Source organism: Thamnophis elegans, chromosome 2, assembly GCF_009769535.1.
Source record: "Thamnophis elegans isolate rThaEle1 chromosome 2, rThaEle1.pri, whole genome shotgun sequence".
In the NCBI taxonomy this organism is placed as follows: Eukaryota; Metazoa; Chordata; class Lepidosauria; order Squamata; family Colubridae; genus Thamnophis; species Thamnophis elegans.
Genome location: NC_045542.1, coordinates 42,475,094 through 42,490,280, shown reverse-complemented (window position 1 = coordinate 42,490,280; position 15,187 = coordinate 42,475,094). Strand labels below are relative to the sequence as shown.

The 15,187-nt window shown below is 39.1% G+C and overlaps 1 protein-coding gene across 5 annotated transcripts in view; it reads left to right on the top strand.

Moving 5' to 3' along the window:
- Positions 1–15,187, top strand: part of SLC39A11 (solute carrier family 39 member 11) — a 371,144-nt gene that overhangs the window by 303,743 nt on the left and 52,214 nt on the right. For all 5 annotated transcript variants that reach the window (XM_032211065.1, XM_032211061.1, XM_032211064.1 and 2 more), the window contains one exon: positions 3,725–3,794. In XM_032211065.1, coding sequence (XP_032066956.1) covers positions 3,725–3,794 — 70 coding nt within the window. The remainder of the gene's footprint in view (positions 1–3,724; positions 3,795–15,187) is intronic.

Here is a 15,187-nt window from a genome sequence, read left to right as displayed (position 1 = left end):
CTCAATATGTAATCCTCAATGGAAACTGCATCTACATGGAAGGAAGAATGCAGTGGAGTACCCTAAGGCTCTGTTTTAGACCCAGTATTCTTCAACATCTTCATCGATGATTTGGATGAGGGAATAAATGGGGAACTCATCAAATTTGCAGATGACACCAAGCTGGCAGGAATAGCCAACACTCCAGAAGATAGGCTTAAGATACAGAAGGATCTTGACAAACTTGAACATTGGGCACTATCTAATAAAATGAAATTTAATGGTGAAAAGAGTGAGGTTCTACATTTAGGCAAGAAAAATGAAATGCACAGGTACAGTATAGGTGGTACCTTGCTCAATAGTAGTAACTGTGAGAGGATATTGGAGTCCTAGTGGACAACCATTTAAATATGAGCCAGCAGTGTGCAGCAGCTGCCAAAAAAGCCAACGCAGCTCTAGGCTGCATAAACAGAGGAATAGAATCAAGATCACGTGAAGGCTTAATACCACTTTATAATGCCTTGGTAAGGCCACACTTGGAATACTGCATTCAGTTTTGGTCACCACGATGTAGAAAAGATGTGGAGACTCTAGAAAGAGTGCAGAGAAGAGCAATAAAGATGATTAGGTGACTGGAGACTAAAACATATGAAGAACGGTTGCAGGAACCGGGTTTGTCTAGTTTAATAGAAATAAGGACTAGAAGAGACATGATAGCAGTGTTCTTATATCTCAGGGGTTGCCACAAAGAAGAGGGAGTCAAACTATTTTCCAATGAATCTGAGGGTAGAACAAGAAGCAATGGGTGGAAACTAATCAAGGAGAGAAGCAACTTAGAACTGAGGAGTTCTAATTTCCTGACAATTAGAACAATTGATAAGTGGAACAGCTTGCCTCCAGAAGTGTGAATGCCCCAACACTGGAAGTCTTCAAGAAGATGCTGGATAGCCATTTGTCTGAAACAGTATAGGGTTTCCTGCCTATGTAGGGGGTTGGACTAGAAGACCTCCAAGGTCCCTTCCAACTCTGCTATTGTATTATTGTATTACTTCGCTGTCCTTCAAATATTCTTCCAATGCTCTTTTTTCCCTCTTTTTCAACCATCTGGTGTACTAGCACATTATACACCCACCTATTTTCCTCAGTAAGTAGAATCTGTCAACATGTTATTTTAAAAAATACCTTGATGTTTTCTATACAGGTAAGAATTATTCCAATGAACATTCAGTATTGAGAAAGAGGGAATATAACTAAGGGGGAAAAATAGAAGCCTCCATAATTGAGTTAAGGAGAACGAGCCAATTATGCAGGAATTACTTCAAAACTCATCTCTGGTGAGCACAAAACATTGTCTGATTTCCTGCACCTGTTTGAAGGCTAAATGCTTTCTTTTCTCTCCCTATTAACAGATAATGCAATTGTAATTAAAGCAGTTCTGATTTATCCCCTGCAGAGTTGAAAATACACCTGGCAGAAGGGTGTCTTAATAGAACATGCTGAGTTCTTTACTATAATAACTTTTAAAAAATGTAAAATCTGGCTCACAACAAATTTCATCTCCTGTGAGTTAACATGTCCTAAGAATTCTAATTTTCACATCAGCGAAGCTGACAAAGCAAAAGTGGTTTTACAGACAAAAGTTATTTCAGGAAAGGTTGATCTGCTTTTTCCCCAAAATAAATTTTGTTTATATTTTCCTATGTGGGATTTGTTTTTCTCTTTGACATTCCAGATGTGGAACAGCCATCTTAAATACAGTTTTATTGGGCTATTTAGTCCTGCAGATCTGTGCAATAGACAAGTTAGCTTTACATTGGAATGTTGTGTAAAGTTATTATGGGATTCTTATCAATCCCAGATATAATGGCCGGCGATCAGGGATGGTAGTATAATTATATCATGGGATAATTTTTTTTATAAAGGATTATAAAGGCAGTGAGGCAGGTATCAGGATTTTATTATGAAAGGTGTATTCTTTTACAATTGTATGACAAATAGGGTGTTGGTTTATTATAGCCAGTGATTAGTGTCACTTTTAATGTTTATATTTATGTTAGCTGTTTCTTCTGTCTTATTCTAAATTCCTCTTTAGTTAGATTTTGGTTTGAACTTTGAAGCCTTTTCTTTACTTAGCAGCAGCTTTTTTTTCATCCAAATCGTAAGTTCTTTAGTCCTCTTGTTCTCACTCTCCCCTCTGCTAACACTTTCTTATCTCTTTTATTGCTTTACAACTTAGTTCTTAAACTTTTATTATTTTGACTTTTTATTTCCTCCTTCTTTCCCAGAGTTAGTTGTTCAGCTTCTTCCAGCTTTTTGATTCAAGTATGGTACAGAGCTTGTCTCTCATATTTGAATATTGGTTGCTCTTTTGTGGATGCGTTGTCATTCCTGCTTCTTCGCCTGCTTCACTCTTCAAAGACTCATGTGGTGGGACTTTTCCCTGGGCCAGGGGTGTATAACTGGCGACCCGTGAGCCGGATACATCACACACAGGCCACACCCAGCCCAGCTCTGAGAAGGGGGGAAATGTCATGTGACGGCAATGTGATACACCAATGCTCTGAGTGAATACAGGCATCTCTTTTCACCTTCTTCTCCTTGTCTCAGCCCCCTTGAGGATAGTGCTGCTTTCTGGCTCTTCCTTTTTCTGGCCCTAGTAGCCAATCAACATTTTCAAAGGACTCTGCAGAACAAACAGTTGAAAAAAACAAGACTAATCTTTGTCTTTGGCTCAAAACCCCTGAAGCTTTTGGTCTGAATTGCTGATTATACTTCTCCATTCTTATGTCACCTAGACATACTCACACCATCAGCAGCCCCTTTTTTAAAGAACAGCTTTCTTCACTACTAGTTTTCAATTGACCCTATTTAATATTTTTCAGTTTCACCTCCTTGCATCTAGAAAGGCGTTGGTTGATGTGCTTCAGGAATGCAGTTCTGTAGGAGATACGAACAAGTGGTTAATCTTGAAAGATGACAGGTAGAAATTGCCCTTTGACAAGGTGAATACCATATTATGTTTTAGTTCCATCTGGATAAAAAGCACAACACTTTACATCAATATAATTTGTGTCATGTTTCTTCTGAAACAAGTATCCCATCTGCTCTTTTACCTACATGTGGAGTCTTGCAGTAGTTAGAATGCTGATGAGTAGTTTTCATCTTCCATATATTCTTCTCCATCTGTGTCCATGCTATATTATCATTGTTCAATTACTGTGATGCTTTGAATATCGGTTCCCAACTTTTAAAACAGGTTGGTTCCATATAAGGAGTCATCCTGTATTTGATTTGTTGTTTGGTGAAATCAGCATGATCCTTAAGATTAATAATAGTTTATGTTGTGATACCGGGCCCAAATTGTGGTGCTGACCTACAATAGTAATTACAGCATATAATGTTGTGCCCTTGTATAAAATTTTAGACTTAAAATTATAGAGCAGAACAATCAAATGTATATGAGTTTTATGCTCCTAAAGGGGGCATAACAATGGCTTCTTTGGAAGACATAATTAATGCCATTATTGGTCTTTGTTTTGAATCATTTCTATCTTAACTAGTAATGTGTCTTGTAGATATCAGAAAACTTATAATTTCCAGATTAGTGGGGAATTATAGATTTTTACATCAGGTAAGAACTGTTGCTATTCTGCAAGTTTTATATAAACCAAATATTTGAAGAGAACAATCTGTCTGCCAAGCAAATTGCAGGATTAGTAACCACGACTTTCTTGCTCTGTTTCAGAGGGTTTGGCTGTTGGTGTTGGATTTGGTGCTGTTGGGAAGTCGCCTTCTGCAACTTTTGAAACTGCAAGGTAATTGGTGTGATTTTAATTTATACACTGGTGGGATTTCATTAGCTGTAGTTGCTTATTTCCATGGTTGATAATTCTGTATCAGAATAGTAAATTCTTTAACATATGCATACATTCCCAAGTGTAGCTTTGATCTGCTGTTTTACACATATAGTAAACATCTGCCCTTCACTCCCATCGGTTTTCCAGTTTCCAAATATCTGCAGCATTCTGACCCTTTTTGATCATCCTCTTATTTTATCCTCCCCAGGGAAATACATAAGTGCACATAATCTTTATTTCTGATTTTTCTGCTTGCAATAAAATAGGGGGAAAGGAATATCTGAAATGGCCAAAGAACAGTATCATTATTTTAGCTTTTTCCTTGCATATTTGATTTTCTTTCTTTTTAAATCATTTTCTAGTGTTCTAGAATCTAGCTCCCCAGTTCTCCTAGTCTCAGCTTCAGAATCTTTTTTTTAATAAAAATTTTATTTTCAGAGAAATACAAACACACAACACATATAACTTAAAAGCCTCCTCAATTACACACAGTGTGTTGTTTGGTTACAAAGTCTTTCTGTGTCCTTTCCGTGGTCCTCACTTGAATTTTATCAAAATTCACATATTGACAATCAAGATATCTTTGTATACATTGTTTTTATGCTTCCTCCTATTCTAAGTCATTCAATCATTTTAGCATTGATAACATTCTCTAATAGTTTCCAATTCCATGTTTTTTCCCCATTATTAGTATCATCAATCTAATATACATGTATACAAATTGTTATACTTATTAAGCATCCATTAAGCCCAGCTATTATTACATCCTTTCAACATAAGGCATATTAAAATTGAAGTAAATTTATAGTATAACATTTCATTACATTATCCTGAAATCATCCAATGAAATTAAATCTTTCTAATTTATTCTATATAGAATTGTTTATCTTTTATAAAAAGGCTTTTCAACATCATCTCCATAATCCTCACTTACAGTTTGAAAATCTGAATCTTGAATTACACCAGAAGCTTACTAGGAGCCATATACAGCTCATAAATTAGAGTGCTACATGTATGTCCCATACTGCATCCATAACTATCAGCTTCAGTGATTCTGGAGCAATTGCAGTTTTGGCGGTTTTTTCAAGATACAGTACCATGTAGAGCTCATTATAATATTCCAACCTGGAAGTGTTTAAGGCATGAATGGTGACAAACAAGACCTCCATAACTGATCTAGCAAAACTCCATAATCGAGTTAGCAAAACTCCACTAAAAACTAACTACATTAGCACTGGGGCACATTGTGCAGATTGTGTCAGATTGTGCAGCATCTGACCATTTCACACAAGAATACATTTGTGAATGTCGAGGGAATGCCCATCCCTGCAAGAAGACGACAAAGTGCAATAGTTCTTGAAAAAGGGAACCTATTGTAGGCAGCTGATCCAATGGCTCCAAATTGAGTTGTCAGGAAAAAAGTCCAAATCGCCAAAGGCTCACAGATATTTTTGAAATCCACATTAATTTTAACTACTCTATCTAAAGCTTGGGTCATGATCTTCTGGTTCTAAAAGTCTCATAGTTTCTCAGCAAGATCCATTCCTATTCCTTCATCTAGACAAAATAACAAGCAGCAAAATATAATACCATTGTATAATACGGTGTGTTTCATACTCATTTGGGGGGGGGGCACTTATTTTCTTGTATGTACTTTCCCCCTTAATTACAACCTCTTTCATTTCATCATTCCACTGAACATTTTTTTCATACTTCTCATTAGTGTAATGTCAAACACTTTTGTAACATAACTCTTTCCAATTTGCTCTGAGCAACTTCCACATCCTTTTTCATTTCATCCATTTTGCAGTCGTTCTGTTGAATGAATAATCTGTCTTCTAATAGTTTAATGCTATTTCTATGCCACCCCCTCTAACAATAAATAAAAAGAAAAAGAGTATAAAATATACAACTGCAGTAAAAGAACAAAAGCAATAAACCTGGACAGTAAATTAAAATAGCAACAATCTCCAGTAGGCTAAAAGGCCTGACAAGAGAATTGTTTTAAATTCCTCCTACAGGTAACAAGGAAAGGCCAATCTTACCTCAGTGGACTGACTATCCGCAAGACTGGAGGATGGCAACAGAAAAGGCATCTTTTTTTCTGGTCCCACCACTTTAGTTTACTGATGATTGGGGGGAGGAATGAGAACAAGTAGTATAACTAGATAAAGAAGGACAAGTAGCTTTGGTCTGGAGCAGGTGGTCCTTAGTGTATAGGACTCATACTTTCTTCTCCTGTTTCATCTACTTTCTCTCCAATTCTTCGTTTGTTGTTCTCCCTGTTCATTCTTTTCAGAAGATTCACTTTTGACACTAATAAAGATTGCCCTGTCACACATTTAGATCCTTTAATTATTTCTGTACCTTTTATCAATTCCCTCAGGTTTTTTGTCATAAACAATCAAAATAGTCATGCTTCTTGATTTATATTAATTGCTTTTCCCTGGGTGTATATGAATGGACTTATGTTTAAACTATGTGTTTGAAATAGGCCTTTTTTGAATAAAATATTCATCAATCACCATCTAATTCTTTCTTGGGTTTATGAATGACTCAGTTACTTTTTCTATATTCTTCTTGTTCCCTCTGTCCATTCATACCACTTAGACTATTTTCTCTCCTGGGATCACATTCTTTTAGAATGCTGCACTAGTTTTTCCAAATCTGACCTCTGATTAACACTGTTGACTGGAGTATAACATGCAACTTTTACCAACCTACAGGTTCCTACTTTCATACAACCAGCTAGAATGACCCCCCCTTCATATTTCATGACATGCATCTTAGCCCTGTCATTCGTAATTATCAAAACTACACTTTCACTTCCCTGCCTTTATTTACTCCACTGCAATTGATAAGACCAGCATCTTCATTTCTATAACATTATATCCAGTGGTGGGCTGCTATGGGTTCGCCCAGGTTCAGGAGAACTGGTAGTTAATGTTATAGCCAGTTTGGAGAACTTCCAAATCCCACCCCTGGCTGGCCCCGCCCTCTGAAAATGTATGGGACCTCATTACCTGGGTGCACTGTTAATTTTTATGATAATTCTTGGTTTCCTATATGTATTATTTGCAATTGTTTTTATGCTTTTAATTTTTTGTACTGTTGTTCACTGTCCAAACTTGGATTCAGATGGGCATTTACAGAAATTGAATGAATCAATGAATTAATAAATAAATCTCCTATATTGAAAATTGCTATCTTCCATGCTATGGTCATCATGGGGTGACTCAGTAGATACAGGTAGTCCTGACCTACAATAGTAATTGAAACTAGAATTCAAATTACCTCATTTCAAGCATGGACAAAACTGGATAATTTCAAGATGAGGAGTCATTCAGGTTGATTGAGATAACAGATGAGGGCAGAACAATCTGTTTCAAACTCAAAATGGTTTATACGCAACAGTTTTGAGCTTTAAGTGTCTTAGCATTTCAGAATGCTAAGCATAGACATTTGTGTGTGTTTTCTTAATGGATACACCCGAAGTTTAGAACTCCTTGGCAACCACCCTTGGTTTGAAAAGTAGCAATAGCAGCAATAGCAGTAGACTTATATACCGCTTCATAGGGCTTTCAGCCCTCTCTAAGTGGTTTACAGAGAGTCAGCATATTGCCCCCAGCAATCCGGGTCCTCATTTTACCCACCTCGGAAGGATGGAAGGCTGAGTCAACCCTGAGCCGGTGAGATTTGAACCGCTGAACTGCTGATCTAGCAGTAGCCTGTAGTGCTGCATTTAACCACTGCGCCACCTTGACTCTTGGAAAAGTGAAGGTTATTGTCTTCAGTAAGCTTTTTCCGATCTTTCTGAACTGAGTGAGAGATTTCATATGAACCTAATGGTGAACTGCTTCGTGTGTGTGTGTGTGTGTGTGTGTGTGTGTGTGTGTGTGTGTGTGTGTGTGTGTTTAGACTGATGTACAATTCATCAGTGGCCTGCTTTAAGCCAATGCTTTTAAATATATTTTATTATTAATAGAAAATAAGCATGATATGGAGTTGTGGCATTTGGTGCTGTAGTAGGATCTCAAGAAAAGACAATAAAATAATCAGTAGGCCATGCAAAGCTAACTGTCTTTTTCCTTTAAAATTCTCCTGTGAGTTATTGTAGCATGGAAATTATAGAACATGAAGAGCTCCAAAGGGTACTGAATGGCACTATAGCACCCTTGGCACACATCATGAGTTGTAATTATGGGAGACATTCAAGCATGGAAGAGTTTGCCATCCTTGAATGTTGTCAAAAACAAATATAATTAGTGTACCCCAGTTTCATTATAGGAAGAAATGCAGTTGCTCTAGAACTGTTCCAGGCTTGAGAAGTTTGTTGTTTCTTCTTTTTATTTTGTTACTAAAGCACTTGATAATTTCCATGATAGAGTGTTAAATCATTATACATTATGATGAAGAGGATTTATGTGGTTTTGAATCAACAGGTATGACCACTCTCCCAATGGCAATGTGATAGATATATTATTAATGGGGAGGGATTGTTAACTACAAAATATATGTATTTAAATTTGTGAGGACTTTTCTTTCTGATACTTTCATCTGTCTTCCTTCTCCATCAAGTCTTTTGATCCTGGCATAGAACACTTTGCAAATTTTTCCTTAGTTCAGAAAAGGCACCATACAGTGAGAAAGGAGGGGAAAATAATTGGGGCTTTCAACAAGCCAGGACTTTGGTTTTCCCTTCCTCACCTCCTACTTACTACCCTATATTTGTTTGATGGCTACATCTGAGGCTTACTCCTTTCATAAAACCCTTTGAGCAGCTTAGATCAAAAAATTATCAAAAACCTTTGGAACAGATGGTTTTCCCCTCCCAATCCTCCGCAGAGTCAGCAGGAGTTTGTGTTGTAGATTTGTGAGTCACATACCTGATTCTCTCTATCGAAGTATTAGATTATAATGTTTCCAATGTGCAGAATTGAGATGGTTGATGTAACTTTTTACCAAGCTTCTATTGATAATATCAAACAATCCCCTAGCTACCAACAGCAGCACTGTTTTTTTAATTTCTCTCAAAAGATCAAGCATACTTCCTTTCCTTCTGCTTATTTCTCCAACTGCTCATCACAGCCTACATGTTTGTATTTTTACTAGCAAGTTGTATTACTAGTATTTATTTAAATATCTGCCCAGAGTGATTCAGATAATGAGATGGGGAGTATCAAAATGTGATATAAATAAATAAACCCATTAATGTATTATTTTGATTGGTCTCATAACTTTCTTCCTAAAAGACATAGTCCAGATGTCTACCTTTGCCCTGCTGTGTAATTTATACCAGAGTCATTCTTCCTTAACTTTGGTTAGATCTCTGTTTTGGATATATACTGTCAATTTTGCCATTGATGGCATATTCATCAGTTTCTATCTGATATATTGGCAAAGTTCTTCCAGTGTTGTGCCAAATTTGTTCTTGCAGCTGCCAGCGAGATCAAGGATAATTAAATCACACTGGGATTGTACTTAAAATTAAGAAACCAAAGGATGGTTTGGTTTCTTTCACATGGTCCTGTAGGTCAACGGCCTTTGAAATAAAATATTGAATTGAAGCTGCAGTGAAGATAGGTAATGAAGAGTAGCTATCAAAAAAACTGCAACGATTGATTAAAATTACATTTGAATCTTGGTTAATTTAATTTGGTGACAGAAAAGAAAATGTAACCCCCATCCTTAGTCTCCTAAACATGACCATTGTTCAGAGTAAGTGCTTCAAAAGAAGTAAACTATTCATTTTATCCCCAGTGGCTGTTTTATGCAACCAGCAAGAATCAACCCTTTGGCTGATGCTCAACTGTACTTACCATACAGTGTCATGAGGTCTGGATTGAGGTTGATTAGGAAAAAAATGAATAAAACAGCACTGTTGTCTTGAACGTGATTTTGGTTATTATTCAGGACAGCCCAAATATTTGGTTTCTTTTATGAATATGAGCAAAATATAGAAAAAACAGCAATTTGCAGAGAAAAGGTGAAGACAAAAAGATATATTTCTTAGTTAGTGCTCAGAACAATAGGAAGATGTGCCATGTTCTGTGGACATCAAACTCTTGCTCAATCCTTCAGACTCTGAACCTTAGCTGTTTTCTGAGCATGTTTGACTTTGGAAATCTGACTCCCTTTCTGATTACATGGAGTAACCTATTGTGTTGTTTTCTCTCTCAAGTTTAATTCTGCTTAGAGATGGTAGTTGATCTTGTATCAATCACTCCAGCAAGTAAGGGACAATAGCATCTTCCCTTTTAATTGTTGCCCAGGACAGAAGTAATGTAGAACCTGAATCAAGGAGAGAGGCGCCTTATTTACAGGGAGAGAGTCTATGAGCTTTCTGTGTAAAAGGAATGTTTCAAACACACACACACCACACACCGTTCCCCTCGCATATATGTGTTAGTCATTCCCGAATCTAGGGGGCGGTGCTCATTTCTGTTTCAAAGCCAAAGAGCCAGCACTGCCCAAAGACGTCTCTGTGGTCATGTGGTCGGCATGATTAAATGCTGAAGGAGCATGGAACGCTGTTACCTTCCCACCCTATTTTTCTACTTGCATTTTTACATGGTTTCGAACTGCTAGGTTGGCAGAAGTAATGGGAGCTCACTCCATTATGCGGCACTAGGGATTTGAACCACGGAACTACCAAACTTTCTGATCAACAAGCTCAGTATCTTAGCCACTGAGCCCTACTTTTTTTTTAAGGAGATCTTTGTCAAATATCAGCTTAAGTTCCTTATACATTTCTGATAATGCTAATTTCTTTGGAAGATAGTGAGTTAATTCTCAAGGGCAAATAAAAAGCTTTTGCCAAATGTCCTAATCATTTTACCTTTCCATGTGTGTGTATATTCACAAGATTTCTTTAGTATTTTGACATCTGCCATCCTATTATCTTTTGAATTGCATAGAATTGAATTATCAATTCTATTTCTGAAATCCAGGGATGTATAAAGCACTATCTTAAACTTCAGAGATATATGTAAAACTTGGTGTAAACAGGTTGGGGAGAAAACAGCTTTCAAACTGAGTATAAGATTATGTGAGCAGAGCTTTTATGTGAAATCTGTAATTTTATAATGATTTTATAGACCAATAATTCTTGGCTGACAGGTAGCCCAAATGATGGCAGCTGTACAGAAAAGTTACCGTATAATCTCTATAGGAATTGTAGTTCTTAATTAATAGCAGTCGGCACATCTATTCTTTCAGAACTGCATCTGGATTCAAATGTTAGAGGAGATTATTCTTTTTTTAAAACAAATTTAATTCTTTTATAGGAGGAGCAGGAGACAGGGCAATACTTCATCTTAATTAAGCATTCATTGATTCTGAAATGAGCTGAGATACATGGAAGACAAGAATTCTGCCCTGAGCAAAATAGGTTAAAGAGAGTGTCATTAATAAATAAATGCTCTGGAAACCTGATCTGAACTTTAATACTGCTTAGAGTCATCCTTCTGGAAACATTTTGTAAAAGAGCAACCTTTATGATGCATATAGTGCTTTGATTTGAGAATTAGAAAAAAATAATCTCTTGGGAATAATACCATACAGAATTACCTCAAAGTTGTGAGAAGGATAAACTTCATAACTTCATGGCTCAATGCTTATCGGAATTTTCTTTTATCAATTCTTGGTTACTTTCCAATTCGTTACTAGGAAATTTAACATAATAGTTATGAGACAAGGAGATTTTGGGCTTCAAGCACAGATTTCTCAGAGTGAAATAAAACTTTTTAAATAAATCATACCCAGACTACTAAGATTGGATTACTTCCTTGATTTGTAACTTAATATTTATTTAGACCGGAGAATGTAACTCTGAACCCTTGTGCCACTGACATTGTGCAGTAATCCACAAACCAAATGCGATATAATATTTGTTAGATTTTCATCAGGAAACAAGATAACCTGGATAGGTTTCATGTCTTTAACGAAGTTCAGTTCCCCTAATGAAGCAGTGAGCTGAAAACCTTTCCGTAGTCCCTTTGGTGATGCCATTCCTTCATTCTCATTACATCCATTAGCTATTGACCCTTCCCCAAATACTAACCACGGTTCATTTCTTGGGGGTATCATTGTTGTATTGTTGTAACCAACTTTCATTCCTTTATCAGACCTCAGGTTTCTGCTATCTCCTTGCCTCTCTGACTACTTTTGCTCATCAGTTGCATGACAATAAGAAATGGAAATCAGTAAGTTATAGTAGACATTGTTTCTTGACTTAATAATAATAATAAGACCTATTCCTGATGTCAGGAGAAAAGTACATATTTCATAGAGCAAGCTTTGTACTCTTGTCCTATTTAGTTTAATTTCAGTATTTCCACCCTTTGTCCATTCATGGTTACACATATACATATAAATACACACACAAAACACACACACACACACATGCATACATAGATATGGAATTGAGGTTCATGATTGAAGGAAAGAGTGGGCATGGGTATGAGCTGAGTGTTTGCCTTTGAACTCTCAGGTCTGTACCAAGGTCAGGATTCAGAATATATATATCCACATTCACCATTCACCATGTTCAGTATATAACCCACCCTGGGGTGGGTTCTGGTAGTCACTCATGGGCACACTGCATATGCATGTGCGGTACAATAAAAATTGTTCTGCGCATGTGCAGAAGAAAAAAACAAGATGGTGGTGCTTATGGCACCACCCAGAGAACTAGTTCAGGGTCGTGGCAGGCCTGAGTTACTGCTGGTTGCAGTGACTCAGGCCGCCAAACCACTACCGGTTCGGCTGAACTAGTTCAAACCAGTAGGAACCTACCACTGGCCCATAAAGACTGCAGACTTCCTCAGTTATTTACTCAAAACTCTCTTTTCATAGGAACTTGCTTTAGTTTTCTCGCAGAATTCATTCATTCTCCAAGGTTCTATTGTACCTTTGGTTTATCCAGTTATTCAGAGGAGAGGTTGCATATTATAGATTGGTACAGTATATAACCTCAATACAAATAATTCTTGTTTATTGACCACTCATTCAACTACCATTTAAAGTTATAATGTCATTGAGTAAAAGAAACGTATGACTGGTCTTCATAGTTGCAGCCATTGCATCGTCCACCATCACAAGATTCCAAGTTGGGCATTTGCAATTATGATGGTCGCAATTATAATGGTGACAGCATCCCTAAGTCACATGACCACCATTCGCAACCTTCTCTGCCAACTTTTGACAAGCAAAGTCAATGGGGAGTTCACTAATGGCACTTATGTGACTGTTGGATGTGGCAACTGCATAGGATTTGCCTAACAGTGGCTACTGGGACTGCTGTAACTGCTGTTGTAAGTTTGCATGGCAATGTGACATCATGCTTTACAACCATGTTGCTTAGAAATGGAGTTCCAGGTCCCAATTACTATGACTAAGTGAGGACTACCTGTAGATAGAGTCAGATTTCTCCTACTCAGGTGATAGATTCTGTGCTTGCTTATTAAAATGTGTCAGTGGTTTTAACAGGATAAATAAAGCAGACAGAAGTTCATTAATGCCTTCTAGGTAGTTTTATAGGTAGGTACGGTTTTTGCGCATGTGCGGGTTTGGAATGGCGACCGGGCTTTTTCGCTCCGTGCAAACTTGGCGAAAAAAGCACCGGGAAGCCTTCCAAACGAACCGCAAAATTTTTGGAAAGAGTCCCTGGGAGAGCCTAAGACCTGCGGAACCCAAAGGACCTGAAGAAACCCGGAGGCTTAGCGTTCCCTCACAGCAGCAGCCCGGATCGCCCAGCTGCGTGGGGACGGCGGCGACGGCGGCGCGCGGCGACGGCGGTGCACGGACGTTCGGCATCTCCCCTTACCACCTTTGGATCCCTGGGAGCTCCTGGTGCTGCCTGGTGAGCCCCCTGGCCATTTATCTGCTGGCCCCTGGTCCTACCAGTTGTCCCCTGAACAGCGGAACGGCAGCTGCTGGAACTAGAAGGAAAGCGTGGAGGGAAAGATGGCGGCGCCAAACAGCTGATTCACAGCATTTACACCTCGGATGTTTCTTCCCTGGCCAGCCTGTTCGAACTTGCTGGAGCTGAGTGACTGTGACTGTGAGCCCTGGTGACTAGTGAGCTTAGAGGGGTTAATTTTCAACTTAATTTTTCATCTTAAAGAAAGGGGTTGTCGGAGGCTGCATTGAGACTGCGGAGCGACGGACTGAATGGTTGTGTTCGCTGCCGCCCCAGACGCCCCCCCCCCTCGGATCTACCTTTGCTCACCTCACTATCTGTTACCTATCCCACTACCTACTATCTGCTGCCTGCTCCTGCGGCCCCTAGAAAAGATCTGGCCGTCCTAGGCTGACTGGTGTGCTTACTCGGGCAGGGAAGAGGACGATCCTTGAACTGGACCCTGCGTCATTGCAGCCTCCTCCGGATTTTGCTCCTGGGCCTTGCTTAACCATTAGGAGGAGTAGGATTGTGGCTGAGCTGGCGTGGGAGCAATAGAGGATGGCGGCTGCAGTGGCGAGGACTGAGCCCCGAAAACATCAGTACTTCCCCCTCCATCTGCTAGAGTGGCACAAGTCAGCCTCGAACTTTGGCCCCCTACATTGGGGCCCTTATCCATCTTCAGGAAAGAGACTTTTAAATATACAGCCCGCTAACCTTCATTGGCAGGGTAAGACTGCATGGTTGCCGCCCATGAATTTTGGATCTTTATATCTAATCCTGCTTGTATACGGCCACCTTATATATCACGCACTTTTGACTTGGTGGCCAAGGACGTCTTCCCAGGACATAAGAAGGGAGAGGAGCGGATCACCGCTCCCTCCACCCTTTCCACATTACTATACATTATAATTGCGCAATTTTAAAACAGTATGATGAGTGTATGGGAGTTGGCTGGAATTGAATGAATGGCCCACTTTTATTATTTGTTACTATTGTATTTTTATATGTTTTTAAATATTACGTGGGAATTGCTAGGGTGGATAAATGAGAATGTTTGACTCGGAGGGCCTGCTGGGGAAGGCGGGGGTCAGTGGGGTGGTCGGGGGGACTACTGCTACGGGAGTGGGTCGGAGCATTACGGTCATTACAGGGAGGGGCAGACATGGCGGGGACTTTAGGGCTAGCCATTACCGGGGAAGGAGGGTTCGCTACATCACAGAGATCCCTCCTTCCGGCCCTATGAGCCCCACTCCAAGACCAGATGGCGCAAGTAGTCAGGACCCTGGTCTCAGGCTGTTGTCGCTAAATGCCAGGTCTGTTGTACACAAAGCTCCTCTCGTCCGGGACTTAATTGTTGATGAGAGGGCAGACCTGGCATGTATTACTGAAACCTGGCTGGGCACAGAAGGAGGAGTCCCCCTTGTAGAGATGTGCCCAGAGGGATTTC